The sequence below is a fragment of the Alexandromys fortis genome, unplaced genomic scaffold (assembly GCF_014885135.2).
Source record: "Alexandromys fortis isolate MF-2015 unplaced genomic scaffold, M_Fortis_MF-2015_v1.1 scaffold_8_9099976_23576923, whole genome shotgun sequence".
In the NCBI taxonomy this organism is placed as follows: Eukaryota; Metazoa; Chordata; class Mammalia; order Rodentia; family Cricetidae; genus Alexandromys; species Alexandromys fortis.
Genome location: NW_026067899.1, coordinates 506,390 through 525,504, shown reverse-complemented (window position 1 = coordinate 525,504; position 19,115 = coordinate 506,390). Strand labels below are relative to the sequence as shown.

General features: G+C 38.4%; 1 protein-coding gene across 1 annotated transcript in view; it reads right to left on the bottom strand.

Annotated features, from left to right (window-relative positions):
- Positions 1-19,115, bottom strand: part of Ola1 (Obg like ATPase 1) — a 119,962-nt gene that overhangs the window by 47,089 nt on the left and 53,758 nt on the right. The window contains exons 5-7 of the mRNA XM_050123840.1: positions 16,109-16,284; positions 1,732-1,812; positions 1,329-1,426 (exon numbers count right to left, since the gene is read on the bottom strand). Coding sequence (XP_049979797.1) covers positions 1,329-1,426; positions 1,732-1,812; positions 16,109-16,284 — 355 coding nt within the window. The remainder of the gene's footprint in view (positions 1-1,328; positions 1,427-1,731; positions 1,813-16,108; positions 16,285-19,115) is intronic.

The following is a 19,115-nucleotide window of genomic DNA, read 5'->3' as shown; positions in this document are numbered from 1 at the left end:
GCCCCTTTGGGCAAGGAAACCGACTCATCCCTTCTCGTGTAAACTTTGATGTCTGTATTGTTTTACTCAGCCTCAGGAAAACTCACCATTCATACTTCCAGGAGAAGATTGATTAGCTGAAGTCAAATAATAAATTTTAAAATCCTTTCTTAAAACAATTTCTGACACATTAATCATCAAATTTATTAGAGTTTGAAACAAGATAGAACTGATTATATTTTAAAGCTAATTACTTTCTGGAGGACAATGACCAGTCTGAACTTCATTTTTATGTTAAATTTATGTTTTCTAGAACATTGCCAATAAAGAGGTTAAACTCAGTTTCCTATCAGGGACACAAAATGTCTTACAGCAATATCAACAGGGCATTTTTAGTTGCAGTAATTTCACAGAATTTATTCTAATGATTTATTGGAGTTAACCATCTGACATTAATTATTGTTTTGGCTTCCAGTCTATGAATGTTTATTTTTCAGTTTAAAGCCTTCTCACTCTTTGATATCATATGGAAATGAGAATTTTTAATGGAAAATTGAAACCATGTGCATCTAAGTACTTAATGAAGTACAGGGAGAAACCAACAATATATTTTAGGAGAATTCAGGTCTTTTTCTTGTACAGTTTTGATCTATCTCTACGACTCAATAGTACAGCATGCTGAGGAAGTAGTGAGGGAAGCCACAGTAAGCAGGAGGCCAGGGTCTCCATGCCCACCTGAACTCAACAGATCTCTTCAGAGTTCTAAGGAAGAGGCACAAATCTGGCACATTTTAGTTACATATTAGAATGGCAACATTTAAATGCAGTTTTTTACTTTGATACCTTTTGGAAGTTTCAAGCCAGTATCTGGGACTTTTTTGCATCTAGGTTTAGCTTTTTTAAAAAAAAAAAAAAAAACTATTCAATCTGGATTTTAAAATTTATGCCAGCTATAACCCGTAGTAGAGGTTTAAAGGTCACCTGCAGTATCAGTGTGGCTAGAAATTCTTGGCTTAAAACACTTTATTGACCAAATAACATTTTAGTCTCATTTTGTAGCAAAAAACAATGTTTACATAACTTAAATTGGATAAGCAAACATGCACGTTTCAAAATTTTCTGATTTAATTCGGTTTTGTTAATGTTCTCTTAGTGCAAACAATTTAGGAGACTCATCTCTAAATGTAACATGAAGCAAAACTTTCTTATCATTTTCAACATTTTAAAACGAAAAGATAGTAAACATATTATACACATATATTATATGTATATATATTATCTATATGCTTTGTGTTAGCGATATGTGTACATATATAGATATGTATATGTATATCCAAAGAAAAACTCACCATTTGTTTTTCTTTCTTATATAGTCTTTTTCAGAAAGATTAACCAAGTAGACCATTGGCTTTGAGGTCAAAAATAAGTGCTTATTCAACACTTCAATCTAGAGTGGGAGACAGAGAAAGAACCCTTTCAAATGCTGAGTAAATATGGAGTAAACATTGAACATAAGCACTAATGGAGCAAACATTTTCCTTTTTATAATCTTTGTTTGTAAAGGATTAGATGTTATGCAATATTTAAGTTAGAAATGGGGAAAAGGAAAATATATGCTTAGGAATCTGTAATAGCTAACAGAAATCAGAGCTTAACTGTATATATTACTAGATATAAGATAATGAGCAGCCCATTTTGTTATCTAAGAAATCAAAGCAAAGGCAGTAACGGACAAGAGTATTTACAACTTACCTCCTTGTCATTCCAATCATGATAGAAGCGTACAGGTTTCTTTTGATCTATAACCCAGGATTTGACTTTGCACATTATATCCTGTACATGATCAAGGAAAAAAAACTCAAGATGAATACTTAAGCACTTGATACTATGTACTAAAAGTTTCAAATCCTCAAAATAAAAATAACTTTTGTAATGAAAGGAGAACTAAGCCACACAAACAATATTTTGTATCTCAAAAAAACCCTGATGAACTCTTGATGAAGCATTATTTTAGTGTACAAAGTTAGCAAAATTAGTTAACATAACAATATGAAAAACTGCAAGATAATTCAATCACATCAAAGACAGAATTTAAGAGTCCGTATTATCTAGTGATTCCACATATTATTTTGAAATGGGAGGGGGCAGTATGCTGAAGAGAGACTAAAATATATTTTTCCTTATAAAGAAAAAACAAAGTAACTAATTTAAACCTATTATTGATTATTTACTCTACAAAATATTAAATGAACTGACCAAAACCTTTTTTCTTATGAATTAATTTTTCTGACAACACCTTCTCCCTGCCACTTCTCTAGTGCTTCCCCCACCCCAACCTGCCAAAGCCTCCATTACACAATGGCAAGAGCCCTGCACTGGTGACCTCCAACCAGCTGCATTCTCTTTCGGAACATCTCTCTCTGCTGGAAATCTAAAGGCCTTTTAGTTAGCAAGCCAGTGTGCATTCAGAAGGAGTAACTGCGGGAGGAGCCCAATGGGCTTTGTTTCTCTGGCCTTTCTTCACAGAAAGATTAATCATCTGTGAAATGGAAACGGCAAACAGCAAGTGACACAAACTGAACCCTTCAAGCCTTTCCTCATCAGCCCTGTGGGTCTGAATCTAAAAGCTGCGTGTGGCAAGGCTCTCCTTACAAGCAGGTGCTAATAAAAGGCTCTCAGGTCCCAAAGGTCAGACTCAGCTCTACCAGAAGAGGCACGGTTGAGAGTCATCTGGGCTTTTTGTTTGGGGGGAATTTTTGTTGTTGTTGTTTTGTTTTTGTAAAGATAGTTTATTGGCCTGTTTTAAATATTCATTTCTTAAAATTTGTTGCAACACAATCATTAGTAATAGATTTCCTTAGAGTATTTTTACTATGACCAGTTATTCTCTTATAAATGTCCTCTTTTATAAATTATCTCAATATTTAGTATACCTTCCTTGCAAATCTTACTGTTACCAACAAGAAAAATAAGAAAAAGGCCCAATAGCCTTAGATCCTGATTTGAAGCCCTCCAGGGAAAGGACTTCCCATGGATTTTAACAAGGAAGGGGCAAGATGAAAACTTTTAATGAAATCTAACATGTTCTGCTTAAGAATAATCACTTTTACTCTTCTACAACTAAATTTCACTCATAAATGTTTAAAAGTGGCTAATGCAACACCATTTCCTACAAGGAGAAGATCAAAGTGCTATATTACAAATGCATTATGATTAAAAAAGCCCTGTGCAGCCTTGCTATTAACTGTTCTTTAAACCCTAAAAGGCTTCCCATAGATCTCACTTGGCACTGCATATACAACCTTTGACAAGTAATGTAGACCATTTTTATTCATTGCCTAAAATTGTAGGCAATTATGTGCGTCACACTGGCCACCTGCAAATTCTGAATGCCTGCTGCAGTTGTCAGTGCAAAAAACTAATGTCGGAGGGGATTAATCTGGGGGGAGAGAGTCCTCTTTAATGGCTCCAGCAGGTGAAATGGCCCAGCTGGTTACTGTGACGAGTGGCCAGAACAGCTTATGTAGAGACATGCAACAAGATTATACAAAAGAAGAAACAGAGGTACCATCTTATACTTCGTTCCATTAATCTTTTCCAATTAAAATAAGAAACCAGACAATAGAAAGCCAATTCAAAAATAAGGGAGGGAATTAATTTTAATCATATGAAAGTATAAAATACTTCTGTGACAATAAGCACTTTTACAAAGCCAAAGGGTCTCTCAAGGGCTGACCACCAGTGAAGGAATTCAGGGCTGCTCTTCATTTAAAAGTAGTGAGATTCTTGCTTCAGACACAGACGCACTGGAGCACTAGTTTCCAGCTTTTTCCTTCAGACTATAGGAGCACTACAGTTTTACATAAAGAGTATTAAATCATACGTGAAGTTCACCAACAGTATTTTCCTTAGAAGCCACAGTTATGTGTTAGATTACTAAAACATGCCAGTTTTATCTTAAGACAAAACAGAAATAGATTGCAATCAGATAACATTATTTCACATAAATAACCAGTAGATGCTATATTAACAGTGTGTTCTTTTCTTATATAAAAGAAAAATTAATTTTAATTAAGAAATTTAAATGTTATAACCTATCTAAAAATTTCTAATTAGACCAAAAGGGCATGAGATAAAATGTATAATAGGCTAAGTAAATGTTTCCCTTATGCTTGTATATAAGCATACATACTAATAGATATACTATATTAATACATAAAAATGAATGATTTTCAGTTAAATAAATTTATTTAGCTGAAGTGTATGTACTTTACCCACATTCAGTAAATGAGCACATAGTAAAAACATTACTAATCCCTTTGTATTAAATCTCTAATACATTTAAGTCATTTTGAGATTTCGTATTTCAAATTTTTATTCATGTGTGTCAGTTTGTGTCTGCCACATTGTGTCCAGTTGCCCAAAAAGTCAGAAGAGGGCTTTGGATCCTTGTTATAGGCAGTTGTGAGCCTCCTGACAGTCGGGCTGGTATTGAATTCAAGTACTCTTGAGAGAACAGCAAATATTCCTACACACTGAACCATCCATCTCCCTAGTCCCTCGGATTTCATAGTATTTCTTTTTATGAATATAAATGCTTTGCCTGTATATATGTCTGTGTGCTATGTGTGCCTGATGCCCATGGAGGTCAGGAGAGGGCACTAGATCTCTTGGAACCTGAGTCACAGAAGATTGTGAGCCACCAAATGAGGTGTCAAGAACTGAACTCAGGTTCTTCCTAAAAGCAGCCAGTGCTCTTAACCCATGAGCCATCTCTCCCACCCATGATCCCGTATACCTTTCCTATCTTATGTAGAAATACAGATTTTGGAATATGAACCTGGACTGCTTTTGTAACCATCTAACATTTCATTTTAAAAATATATTCTATGCATTATTAAGGGCAGCGCACAACGCCTGTCTGCGCTCTATGCGCTACCATACAGTTCGCGATCTTTGGGCAAGGGGTCGACCTTTGGACACAGAGACTCACACAGACAGAGAGACAGGGACATAAACCTCTAGTCACTGGTAAGAAGCCCCCTATTCAATAGCCCCACGGAGGCTTACATACCCAACAGTCAGGTGGGCCAACAGGTGAAAACCTTATCCTCTGATCCTCAAGGCCAAGGCAACTCGTGCTCATGAAGCAGAGCTGGCAAACAACTTTGACACAGCTTTCAGTAACTCAAATCAGAAGGAAAGTAAAGATCTCTAGCAGGGAAGAGCAGCTGGAGGCCAGGACTCCAAACGGTCCCAATAATTAAGAATAAATTTGCCAGGCAATGGTGATGCACACCTTTAATCCCAACACTCAGGAGGCAGAGGTAGGCGATCACTGTTGAGTTTGAGGTCAACCTGGTCTATATATAGAATGAGGTCCAGGGAAGCCAAGGCTACAAAGAGAAACTCTGCCTCAAGAATCCAAACCAAACCAAGTCAAACCAAAAATAAAACAAAAGAATAAATTTGTCATATGAATTTTGTATTAGCTTGCAGTTTTATAAGTATATTAAATCTTAGAGCTAACAAGATATGCTTAAGTATGGAAACAAAAAGGGTCAACTAGGGGAAGTGGAAATGTAGCTTGGTGGGAATGACGGAGTATACACAGGGTCTTGGGTTGATGCTAGCACTGTACACTAAGAAACAAGGGAGGAAGGTGGGCTTGAGGTAGTGCTCCTGCACATGGTTTTAGATGCATGACCTTGATTGAAAAAAATCAAAGGGAAATCAAGTCAGGAATTAAATATACTCATTTGGAGCTCAGAGGATAGATCAAGGCTAGACACAAATTTAGAACTTATCTGTAATTAGACAATGAATTGGAACCACAGACAGGGATGTGACCATATAGGGAAAGACTTTATATCAAGAGGAGAGCTGTTATGATTCAAATGTGAACTGTCTCCCACAGGTCCACAGCTTTTAACACCTAGTTCCCAGTCAGCTGTCGAGGCTGTGCAACTTCACAATTCTCTTATGTTCGGTTATGAGGTTTGTGACCCACATGGTGGTGCACGCCTTTATTCCCTGGACTTAGGAGGCAGAGGCTGGTGGATCTCTGTGAGTTCGAGGCCAGCCTGGTCTACAGAGCTAGTTATAGGTCAGTGAGGTCTATACACAGACCCTGTCTCAAAAAAACAAAAATCAGCATCATCTACGAGCTAGATAAACCCTGGGATGCTGTAAATTGATCTCAATGGGCTATTCTGCTGGGAGTAAAGACTGCAATTCTGATAGAAATGTGAACAATTAAGATGGTGCTAATGAAATTTGCCAAAGAAACAAAGACTCTACTGGAAACTAACCTCTATTGGCCAAAGGTCAGGTCATCCATGTTACAGAGAAACTCACTGTCTTCTGCCTAACTCTGAAAAACTGAGCTAGGCTGAATTCAAGCCATGAACAGTAACCATGCAGGCTGTGGCACAGTTACTGTTCACTGCTTTTATCCAAATTAGCAGGGAAAGAAAGCAATAAACAGAACAGAAATATATATATATACATATATATATATATATATATATATATATATATATCCCTCCAGTTTCATGGGGTGGAGGTGGGAGGAACATAAGCTACAGAGTTGACAAGCAGGGTGCAGACAAAATATTTGTAACTGTTAAAGCGATTAGCACCATTAAAGACTGCATATATGAATAATTTTCTTAGAAGTTTTTAAGAAGAATAGTAAAGAAAATGCAATTGGGTCAGCAAGATGATTCTGCAAGCCTAAAGACCTGAATTCCATCCCAGAGCCACTTTTACAAGGTATATGGAGAGAATCAATTCCACAAAGGTGTCTTCTGACCTTTGCATGGACACCCTGTGACATGAATACCCACACAAACACAATAATAAAAAATAAAAATTTTGATATAAATGCTACTAAGGAGAGTATTTAGAGCAGGGCGGTGATGGTGCATGCCTTTAATCCCAGCACTTGGGAGGCAGAGGCAGGTGGATCTCTGGGAGTTTGAGGACGGCCTGGTCTACAATGGCTAGTTCCAGGACAGGCTCCAAAGCTACAAAGAAACCGTGTCTTGAAAAACCAAAAAAAAAAAAAAAAAAAAAAGAGAGAGAGAGAGAGAGAGAGAGAGACAGAGAGAGATCACTGTCTCTGCCTCCCAAATGCTGAGAGTAAAGGTGTGCACCACCATAGCCTGACCTGCCCAAAACTTTTTACTTGACAATGAAAACTCTTGGAACTGTTGAAAAGCTAGTTCATGCCAGGCATGGTGGCACATGTCTTTAATCCCAGACAGAGGCAGGTGGATCTCTGAATTCCAGACTAACCTACAAAGAGCATTCCAGAACAGCCAGGGCTACAAAGAGAACCCTGTCTTTGGGGAAAACAAAACAAAACCCCTGAGAATCCCTAATACAAAAAAACCTGAAAACCTCCAACACCTCCAGTTTTCTGAACAATGACACAAGTACCACTGAAAATTGCACTTTGATTCCATGTGATTAGTGGCGGTCAAAATGAAGGAATACTAAAAACACTGCATGAAACTATCTTCAGCAATATGCATAAACATACATGAAATATAAATAGATTTGTGTTTAGAATTTAGATTCTGTCCTCAGAATGCAACAGAAGGTATATGCAAATAATGAAGCATATGAAAAGAATCCTATCAGAACATGTCTGCACCCAATAATTTTAGTTAACATTTAAAAAATCTGTAGAGGAAAAAAGGAAGGAAGTATTGCTCAGGACAAAAACTTTATGAATATACTAAAGCCCTTTGAATTGTTCACTTTAAGAGGGCGAATATTTAAGTATATAAATTATATCTAAAAGCCATTTAAATGCAAGAGAAGAAAAAAACAGAAGTATAAAAATATCTAAGGCAAGATATAAATCATAATGGTAACAGAAGGAAAAGCAGGTTCCTCTGTGAGTGACAGAGCACTAGAGAGAGCAGACTGCTGAGCTTCCAGGAGCTGTCCTGGCACAACTTAAAATTCAACACCAAAAGGCATATGACTATACAACAAACTGTTCTTGAGTATTTTCTTAATCTCACTGCATTTATGGTCTTATTTTAAGATGAAAATCCTATTTCTTAAAATAATCTTAAGCTGAACCTGCTCCTTTAAATTAATAGCTTCAATTTAAAAATAAAATTTCTGAGAGTAAAGGTCATAGAAGTTTTTCATCTCTAGCAATTTTTACCTATATGTTCACATGCTATACAACCAAGTATGAAGTCAATTTGTTCCCTAAAACCTTACAATAGTTCTTTACCAAAAATAATGACTGTAAATTAAGCAAAATATAGTGTTAGGATTATTTGGTTAATTGTAGTCAATTATGCAGAGGTTCTCATGTAAAACGCAAAAAGGAAACACTAGCTCAACCTTTCCAATTGTTGCTTAACAGCAGCATTGTTCAACCCCTCACCAGTGTCTAGAGTAATTACTTTTGCACCCTTGAAGTTGTCCAACCTACCACAGTGTGGTGGTCTAAATGAGAATGGCCACCATAGGTTCCTGTATTTCAGTGCTTGGTCCCCAGCTGGTAGAACTGTCTTGGGAAGGATTAGGAGGTGGCCTTGTTGGAGGAGGTGTGTCACTGGGGGTTGGCTTTCAAAAATCCACACCATTTCCAATTGATCTCTCTGCCTTGAAGCTGTGGATCAGATGTGGGCTAAAACTACAGTCCCAGCACCATGCCTGCCTACCACCATATTCCCTGCCATTATGATCATGAATTCACTCTCGAAAGCAAGTCCCCAAGACATGGTTTCTTTTATAAGCTGCCTTGTCAAGGTGTCACTTCATGGCAGTAGAAAAACAAGACATAAAGTTTGAGTTCCGCCTTGATATTACCACATCAAATGAAGGATTTTATCACTCACTTTGAAAAAATTATCTTTCAAACTTCCTGAAAGTATAGAATAGATTCAAATAATAAACTATAATAAATATAATAAACTATATATAATATATAATATATATAATAAATATAATAAACTATAAAAAATAATAAACTATAATAAGAGATTATTTGATGGGGGAGACCCATCAAAATCCCATCAAAATTCTTCACAGATCTTGAGAGGACAATACTCAACTTTATATGGAAAAACAAAAAACCCAGGATAGCCAAAACAATCTTATACAATAAAGGAATGTCTGGAGGCATTACTATCCCTGACTTCAAACTCTATTACAGAGCTACAGTATTAAAAACAGCTTGGTATTGGCATAAAAACAGAGAAGTCGACCAATGGAACCGTATAGAAGACCCTGACTTTAATCCACAAACCTATGAGCACCTGATTTTCGATAAAGGAGCTAAAAGTATACAGTGGAAAAAAGAGAGCATCTTCAACAAATTGTGCTGGCAAAACTGGATTTCAATCTGTAGAAAAATGAAAATAGATCCATGTCTGTCACCATGCACAAAACTCAAGTCCAAGTGGATTAAAGACCTCAATATCAGTCTGAACACACTGAACCTGATAGGAGAAAAAGTGGGAAGTACACTACAACAAGTGGGCACAGGAGACCGCTTCCTACGTATAACATCAGCAGCACAGACAGTAAGGGCCTCATTGAATAAATGGGACCTCATGAGACTGAGAAGCTTCTGTAAAGCAAAGGACACTGTTGCTAAGACAGAAAGGCAACCCACTGACTGGGAGAAGATCTTCACCAACCCCGCAACTGACAAAGGTCTGATCTCCAAAATATATAAAGAACTCAAGAAACTAGACTGTAAAAGGCTAAACAACCCAATTATAAAATGGGGCACTGAGCTGAACAGAGATCTCTCAACAGAAGAAGTTCAAATGGCCAAAAGACACCTAAGGTCATTCCTTAGCGATCAGGGAAATGCAAATCAAGACAACTTTAAGATACCATCTTACACCTGTCAGAATGGCTAAAATCAAAAACACCAATGATAGCCTATGCTGGAGAGGTTGTGGAGAAAGGGGTACACTTATCCATTGCTGGTGGGAATGCAAACTTGTACAACCACTCTGGAAAGCAGTGTGGCGGTTTCTCAGAAAATTTGGGATCAACCCATGGACCCAGCAATACCACTCTTGGGAATATACCCAAGAGAGGCCTTATCATGCAACAAAAATATATGCTCTACTATGTTCATAGCAGCATTGTTTGTAATAGCCAGAACCTGGAAACAACCTAGATGCCCTTCAATTGAAGAATGGATGAAGAAAGTATGGAATTTATACATATTAGAGTACTACTCAGCAGTAAAAAACAAGGACTATTTGAAGTTTGCAGGCAAATGGATGGAAATAGAAAACACTATCCTGAGTGAGGTAAGCCAGACCCAAAAAGAGGAACATGGGATGTACTCACTCATATTTGGTTTCTAGCCATAAATAAAGGACATTGAGCCTATAATTTGGGTTCTTAGAGAAGCTAAATAAGGAGAACCCAAAGAAAAACATATAGGCATCCTCCTGAACATTAACCTTCATCAGGCGATGAAAGAAGACAGAGACAGAGACCCACATTGGAGCACCGGACTGAAATCTCAAGGTCCAAAGCAGGAGCAGAAGGAGAGCGAACATGAGCAAGGAACGCAGGACCGCGAGGGGTGCACCCACACTGAGACAATGGAGATGCTCTATCGGGAACTCACCAAGGCCAGCTGACCTGGGTCTGAAAAAGCCTGGGTTAAAACCGGTCTCACTGAACATAGAGGACAATGAGGACTACTGAGACATCAAGAACAATGGCAATGGGTTTTTGATCCTATTGCATGTATTGGCTTTGTGGGAGCCTAGGCTGTTTGGATGCTCACCTTAAGAGACCTGGACAGAGGAGGGTTTTCCTTGGACTTCCCACGGGACGGGAGGGAGGGAGGGGAACACGATTGGGGGAGGGGGAGGGAAAGGGGAGGCGGAGGTGGGGAAGAGACAGAAATATTTAATAAATAAATTTAAAAAAAATAAAAAATAAACTATAATAATCTAAGTATGTTCCTGATTAATATACATTAAAAATAGATGTGTATGTGTGTGTGTGTGTATGTATGTGTGTGCAAGTGCCCACATGCTAAAAAGAGTGGATCCCCAGGAGATAGCATATTAAGCAGGTGGGAGCTGCTGGGCATGGGTGTTGGGAATGAGGTCTTCTGCAAGAGCAGCAAGCATTCTCAATCAGTGAGTCATCTCTCCAGCCCTCACTACTGATCTCTGTGTTTGTGTTCATGTCTGTGCGGATGCATATGTATGTGTTCATGTGGTAGCCAGAAGACAAACTCAGCGTCACTGCTTAGGAGTCTCTCATTGGCCTGCAGTTTACCAAGCAGGCTGGGCTGGGTGGCCAGCAGTCCAGGGACCCTGCTGTCTTTGTCTTTCCAGCACTGGGACTGTAAGTGTGCCAGGGCAGCTGGATTGTTATATGGGTTCTGGGCTCACTCTCAGGCTCTCTTACAAATACTTCACCCACTATCTTCCCTAGCCTATGGGTCATGAACTTCTAAACTGATTGATGAACTTAAGTATTTTTTAACTTTAGGGTTTGTTTTCTATAAATTTATTTTATAATAGCAATAAAGAGGCTGGAAAGACCACTCAGAAGTTAACAGTATTTGCTATTCTTACAGTTTAGTTCCTAACACCCATATGCTGGCTCATCGAGTTACAGGCAGTGTGGGTGCTGGGCACACATATGGTACACATGCATGTGAGCTGGCACTCACACATATACTTAAGTAAATAAAAGTGATAAAAATAGATATTTTGATATTCTTGAATATATTGTTTAATGGAATAAGCCAAACAGAAAAGAATGAAAATCATATAATTCTATTTTATAAGACATCTAGAATAGGCAAAAATCTTTGGAGACAGAAAGGAAAACAAAAGTTACCAGAAACAGAGATAAGAAAATGTGAAGACCACAGAATTTCACTCAAAGTTTATGAAAAATTTTGGTGATGACTACTTAACACCACTGAAGAATGGAGAATGTTGTGCTATGTGCAGTTTACCATGAGAAGCACCGTTTTTAAAGCAGGAACCTTCTGTTTTAGCCCTTACCTTAACGGAGAAGTAAGACATTGAGGATAGACTATTACAATAAATGCCTGCAATTCCAGCACTCAGGAGACGGAGGCAGGAAGTTAGTTACCTTACAGAGTTCAAGGGCCACCAGGCTAGCTGGAATGGTGGTGATAGAAAAGAAGGAAAAGAAAAGAGAAGAAAAAGCATGGTCGCTGATGCCTGTAATTTCAGCACCTAGAAGGCTGAGGCAGGAGAATTACCTTGAGTTTGTGGCCAGCCTGAGATACATCGGACTACAGATACAGGTTTTCATTTTAGACAACTGGCCTTCATTAACTAGAGACTACACAGGAAGATGGAAGGATGCTATTCAGTTTCAATGAATATTACTCTTAATATCTTTAGAAATGATGCTTTTTATAGTGGTATATTATTTGTGTTTTAATAAATAAAGATTGACTAAAGATCAGAAAGTAAAACAGCCACACTGGTCGGCCTTACACAACAGGCAGTGGTGGCACACACATTTAATCCCAGCAGCCACACTAGTTAGCCACAGAGGGTGAGTGGTGGTGGTACATGCCTTTAATCCCAGCACTAGAGAAGAATACAAAATGGGAGGAGATAGGTCTCAGCTCAGTCTCATTCTGAGGACTAGAGGAAGCAGGATTGCCATTTTGGTCTGAGGTAGAAAGCTAAGAGTCAGTGACTGGCTTTTTGCTTTTCTGATCTTCAGGTTGAACCCCAATATCTGTCTCTGGGTTTTTATTATTCATGCTATAGCTTTTGGGGCTGGAGAGATGGCTCAGTGGTTAAGAGCACTGGCTGTTCTTCCAGAAGACCTGGTTCAATTCCCAACACCCACATGATAGCTCACAATTGTCTATAACTCCAGTTCCACAGGATCTAACACCCTCATACAGGCAAACCAATGTACATGAAATAAAAATAAATAAATCATTTCTTTAAAAAAACAAAAGAAAAGATGCTTTTAGAGGCTAAAGATGTAAGTCAGATGGTAGTACAATGGCCTAGCATGAACAAAACTCTGGATTCTATGTCAGGTAAACATGAAGTCAGGTGCAGTGGCACATCCCTATGATCCCTAAACTTGGAAGGCAGACACAGGAAAATCAAGAATTCAAATGCATCCTTGGCTATTCAGAGCTTGAGGTCAGCCTGGGCTATGTGACACTCTGTCCCAACGACAATAACAACAAGAAGATATATTTAAGTCATTTAAGAAAATTCCTAGTAGGTTGAAGATGTAGCTCAGAGGTTAAGAGCAGTGGTTGCTCTTCCAGAGGTCCTAGTTCAATTCCTAGCAACCACATGGTGGCTCACAACCATCTATAATGAGAGCTGGTGTCTTCTTCTGGCCTACAGGGATATATGCAGACAGAACTGTTCATATAATAAATGAATGAATGAGTGAAAATTACTAGCCTATGGCATGCATGTTTTTACACACTCAAAATCCCAGGATTTAGAATCCCAGAGGCAGGAGATTACAAGTTCAAAGCCAACCTGGGCTACACATTTCAGAAATAAGTTTTACACATCCTTCCGAGAATTTTTTTTTTACCCTCCTTGAGAACTGGTTAAAATGAGGCCATGGCAAAGTGGAGTAAGTCTTTAGTGTGTCGCTGTCATTTCAGCAAGAGAGTTCTTAGAGCTAAAACTCCAAAACTCTTTGCTATGATGGAGGCAGCATTCACTGGAGTAGGAAGAGAAGTATTTCAGATTTTAGTAAAGGCTGCTGAACAACATCTTACCAAATAGGGAGAAGAATCAAACATGATAATTACCTTAACACTCCTAACAACAAGATTAATCCCAGGTAGATTACAGACTGAGATGTAAAAGATTAACAATAATTCTTATAAGACAAAAATAGGAGATGATTTTCTAAACATATTTATGTATGTATTTATGTTCATATTATGCATACACGCATGTAATGGGGGTCAGGCTCCACAGGGCATATGTGGATTCGAGAACAAAACTCCTATTGTCAGGCTTGGGTGTCAATTTACCCACTAGCCATCTCACCGCCCATTTTTATTCATGAGGCAGTCCCTCCAGTAAGGAATAAGGCTTGCCTGTAACTTCTGATCCTCCTGCCTTGACCTTTCAAGTATATAGCAGCTGTTTGTCACTATGCCTGCTATCTGTGTATGTGCTGGGGTGCATAGCCGTGTGTGTGAGGATATTTATGTATGTGTGTGCACACGCTAAGCAAACATTCTACAGCTAAGCAACATTTCCATCTCTAGAAATATTATTTTTGTCTTAGTATTAACCTTTACTATTTTATACATTTTGTTAATTCTTTGATAATTTCATACAATGTATTTGGATATTTACCTCAACTCCTCCCAGGTCCACCACCCCAATTTTGTGTCTTTTCATTCTTTTTAAATAACCCACCAAGTACAATTTGTATTACTCATGTACTCATCAGTATGGGGCATTCACTGAAGCACAGTCAATGCAACAAAGACCAGACCCTTAAATAAAACAGACTCTTCCTGCCCCAGCAGCCATTAGCTGTCAATAGCATGCAAGTTGGGGGCGGGAGCTTTGAGCCCCTCCCTGCTCCATGACCAGCTTGTACGTGTGCGAGTCTTACACTGGCAAACAGCCGCTGTGAGTTCATGGGCACGGCAGTCGTGGCATGTCCAGAAGGCAGGCACATTCCAGTCCCCCTCTCCCAGCCAAGGAATAGTTTTCATCTTCCATTTCCTTCTCTACCCTAACCCTCATGCAACTTCATTAGACACCTCTTCATCCTCTACTTCATGTGTACAGGAAATGACCAAGAGCAGTAAGAGCACAAAGGAAACTGATAACACAAATTCTTCCCGCCCCACGTCAAGCTTCACTCTTAACTATTATTTATTGATAATAATAGAAGACAAGTATAGAATCCTTCCGTCCTTCAGAAAAACCAAAGTTTATTTAAGGAGAAGGATTTCATTAGAGTTGAAAAGGAAAGCCCAGGGCAGATGGCTGTAGACCTCAGCAACTGCTGGAGAACAGGAATGAAAGTGAGGTCATCCACATGGCAGAAAGAGGATAGCTTGTGAGCAAGTAAGGAAGCCCAGAGGAACTGAAAGGCTGGCTTAGAGCAGAAACATAAAGCCTCAGAAGAGCAAGCAGGCTCTGGAAGTGGTGCGCTGCGGCTCTGTGAGCCACGGGGTTTCTTTCTAAGGAGCGCAGTCTTAAAAACACCAAGATAAATGTGGGAGGGGAAATGGCATAATCACCTTCAGAAAACTAAAACAAACACCGCAATAAAAATAACATGCAAAGAGAAAGTTATTTCTACAACAAACTTACATATAAGGCAAGAACAGTTACTGGAAGGCGTTAATAAATAAAACAGTACAATTATGGCATTCCTTTTTTAATGAAAAGTACAATTCCACTGTATAAAACTTCAAAACCTTAAAACATCTATCACAATACTACTAAAAATAATTCACTAATGTGATTAAAATATATCCATCCAAGTAGTGTAGATAATGGTGGCTCACTAGGCGAAGTGCTTGCCATAGAAGCACAAAGACCTCAGTTCAAATCCCCAAAACCCACGTAAAGTCACAGACAGTAGTATCTGTAACCCTAGTGCTCCTCAGGCAGAGAGAGGGAATCCCCAAAGTGTACAGAGCAGCTAGGCTGGCACATGCAGTGGTGAACGACTAAAGGCCCAGTTTCAATAAAAATGGAAAGAGAGGACCAACCCTTGAAGTTATTCTCTGATCTCACAAGTACACTGTACCATATGTGCACATACATGCCACACACGTGTACACACACAGTATACTCATTCTGTCTACCCCAAGGTAAGATCCATCTTTTGTGTAAATCACTAATTCAAACCTATAAAGTCCATATATTCATATTTCAAAACCTAGTTTTTCATTGCAAAGCTATGTTTCATTAAGTACTAAAACTCAAAAATCTACCCCATAACCTTGCAAATTCTCAATATTACTACACCATGGCTTGCTAATCACCATGATACTTTTGTTGTGCCCTCAAATGAAACTTATCAGTTTTTATTTTATTTTAAAATTCAATAATAACAGTAAGTATTTCCTTAAAAGTTGTAAATGTTTACTTACATATTCAGGCTTTAGTTTCTTATCTCCTCCTCGTACAGCCACCTTCTCTAGTTTATCTATAATGGGCCCAATCATTTCCTCATCTTTCAGCTGAAGCTCTTCATGAATTATTTCTATATCTCGAATGGGATCTACACTTCCTTCAACATGCGTGATATCATCATCTTCAAAAGCACCTAAAGTAAGTTAAAGAGAACCATCAATACGCAGATAAAGGAAGGAGTCAGAGTGAACAGAGTGAAGAATTTAGATGGCGAGCAAACAGCTACAGCAAATCAATTATTCTGAACTCTTCTCAAGCAGACCACAGCATCCCCCACCATTTGGTAACACTTAACAGACTAACCACAGAAATAACCGTTCAAGAGCGTCAACATTGAAAAAACTGATACAGACAAGTTAACATTATTGTCTTTATTATAGGAAAAAGAACTTTTACTCCAGAGCTACCGGTAGTTTTCAAGTTTGGGATATAAAGATACTGAATGCAGGCGTGGAAGCCTGAAGTTCTAAACTGCACTATTAGGGTTTCCAAGGGAAACCAGATTTGGGGGGAGCTCAAATCATCTGGCAGACCTCTTCTCTGCTTCAATCTACTTTATCACTGCGGTTCCGACGGTGATTAGATAATGAAGCACTCAGACACACAATTTACACAGCAGCTAATTTCATCGGCCTGATTTGAGGGTATGGTTTTTAGGGGGCTATCAAAGAAGCAGATGAAGGTGCATTTGTCATATGTGAGTGACAACCATTCACACTATCTGAACAAAATAGTGCTGGCCCTTATTAGAAACACATGCTATTATCACATATTTAAAGTGCAGTTGAAGCCATAATTTCAAATTGCCAACTGGAAACATAAGGGTAAAACAACCAGATATTACTGAAGCATGTGTACTGACTTTATGCCCTTCGGGAGACATAATGTGGCAACATAATTCAGCTGGGATTTACTCAAATTACCAGATAAAGAACAGTATCACAAAAATGAATAAATGCTATGAAATATTATAAACAGAAAGCAGTGATATAGGCACAAAACAGTAAACACACATAAACAAATTAATTTAATCAAAATCATCCATTTGATTATACTGACTGAGAAATGTTTTCTAACATAGAGTATCAATTATTTTAGACAGAAGTATTATAGAATTGTGAGATAGCTTGAATTTGAGAAAGAAATAGCAAATACAGTTTATTTTTATGAAACATAGACTAGGACATTCTTGTTACAGGTTATAGGGAGTTCTAAAACGCAAGCACCGAGGATTTTTCATCTTAATGTAGATTGTTCAGCCATACATATATACTGCTATTAATATAGGTATTTAAATATTTAAGTGCTTTGGGCATGAAACTGATGTATCAAATGTCAGAATTTGAATCAACAAAATAAGCAAAAAACAAAAACCAAAAAACCCAAACTGGGTGTATTTCCTACTAAACACAACAAACACTTCAGCCCCAGCTGACGGGCACAACAGTGTTTCTTGCTAAGAACAACGTAGGCAGCATTGCCAGTGACTGACATAACTAAGTCCGTCTGGGGTGCAGGTCAGTCGGGAGTGTTTCTCTGGCATTGCAGTGAGCTCGGAGCTCGTCTCATCTCCAAGAGTGCTTAAATTGGGTGCAGTGGGACACACCTGTAAACCTAGTACTCTCAGGGTAGAAACAAGAAAGTCAGAGGTTCAAGGTCATGCCTGGCTATACAGTGACCTCAAGGTCAACTTTGACTATGTGAAGCCAAATCGAGAGGAAGGAAGGTGGGGGGGGGGTGAGAAAAGAAACAACTGCATCTTCTATGACACTCAGTGAAAATTATCCTGTACCATGATCTTTCTATAGAGCTGATGACCACAGGGAGTCAACAACAGCCCTGAAAACTAAGGCACAGCGGACAGGAGAGAGGTGCACTAGGCATAGTAGTGTTTTCAGTTTTACCCCAGGAAGAAGGGACGGTTGGATGAAAACTATAGAGGTGGAGTTGGACCTGCCGTTATTTCCTGAGGATCTAAGGCTAAGTTATTGACCAGAACAGGGGCGGGGAGTGGCCGAGCACTTAGGGGGAGAAGTTTGGGATGAAGATAGTAAAGGAAACGTGATAGGACTGCTGGGTAATCTTTGTGGTGGAATCCAATTTAGACCTAGTTTATGGCCAATCTTTTTAAAATAAGAGTTTGAAAAGCAAAGGTTTGTGGTAATTAATATTTCAGTCTTTCTCTGTACACACACACACACACACGCACATGGTTAGACACAACATATAGTAATAATGATTTTCTCTTTCTGGCTAATTACTTTAAGACCAAAATTGCAACTAAAATTTAGAAACCTTTTTAATACAATCTTAAAATTTAAAATAAACTTTTTATTGTGTTTTAGAAAAAGAATGGCCTATTTTATAAAAACTGTTCATTGTGAAAAGCTTAAGTGAGACAAACTAATAAAGAAGCTTACATTAACGTTCCTATGCTTCTAGTAGAATTTCAAATACCAGGTTCCTCTCCATTATCTTGGGCACTTGGATAAAATTGAGGGTTGTAATTAAGAAACTGCATTTAAATTTTCCTAATGCATTTACTGCAGGATGCTGTTGAACACCAGAACCATCAGCCTTTACGGACACATGGACCACCGTACTAGGTGGTTTTACTCTGTGTCACAGAAGTCATTTCTTCTTTATGGACACATGGACCACCGTACTAGGTGGTTTTACTCTGTCACAGAAGTCATTTCTTCTTTTCCTTTCTTCCCATAAATGTTTGTTCATAGATTGTTCCTTTGATTTACTGACACCTCAGGCTATTAGTACATCCTCCATTTCACAAATTCTTTCCCTCAAACACTTCATTCAGTAAATTTAAGATTCTATATTGAATCAAATATGTTAATCGCTCCAGGACATTAATTTCACTTTAGTTGCTGTCTTCCTTCCTCCAGTTCAGACCCAAACATTCTGAAAGCACTGCCTACATCTGCTAAATCTCCATGTCTTAGCCTT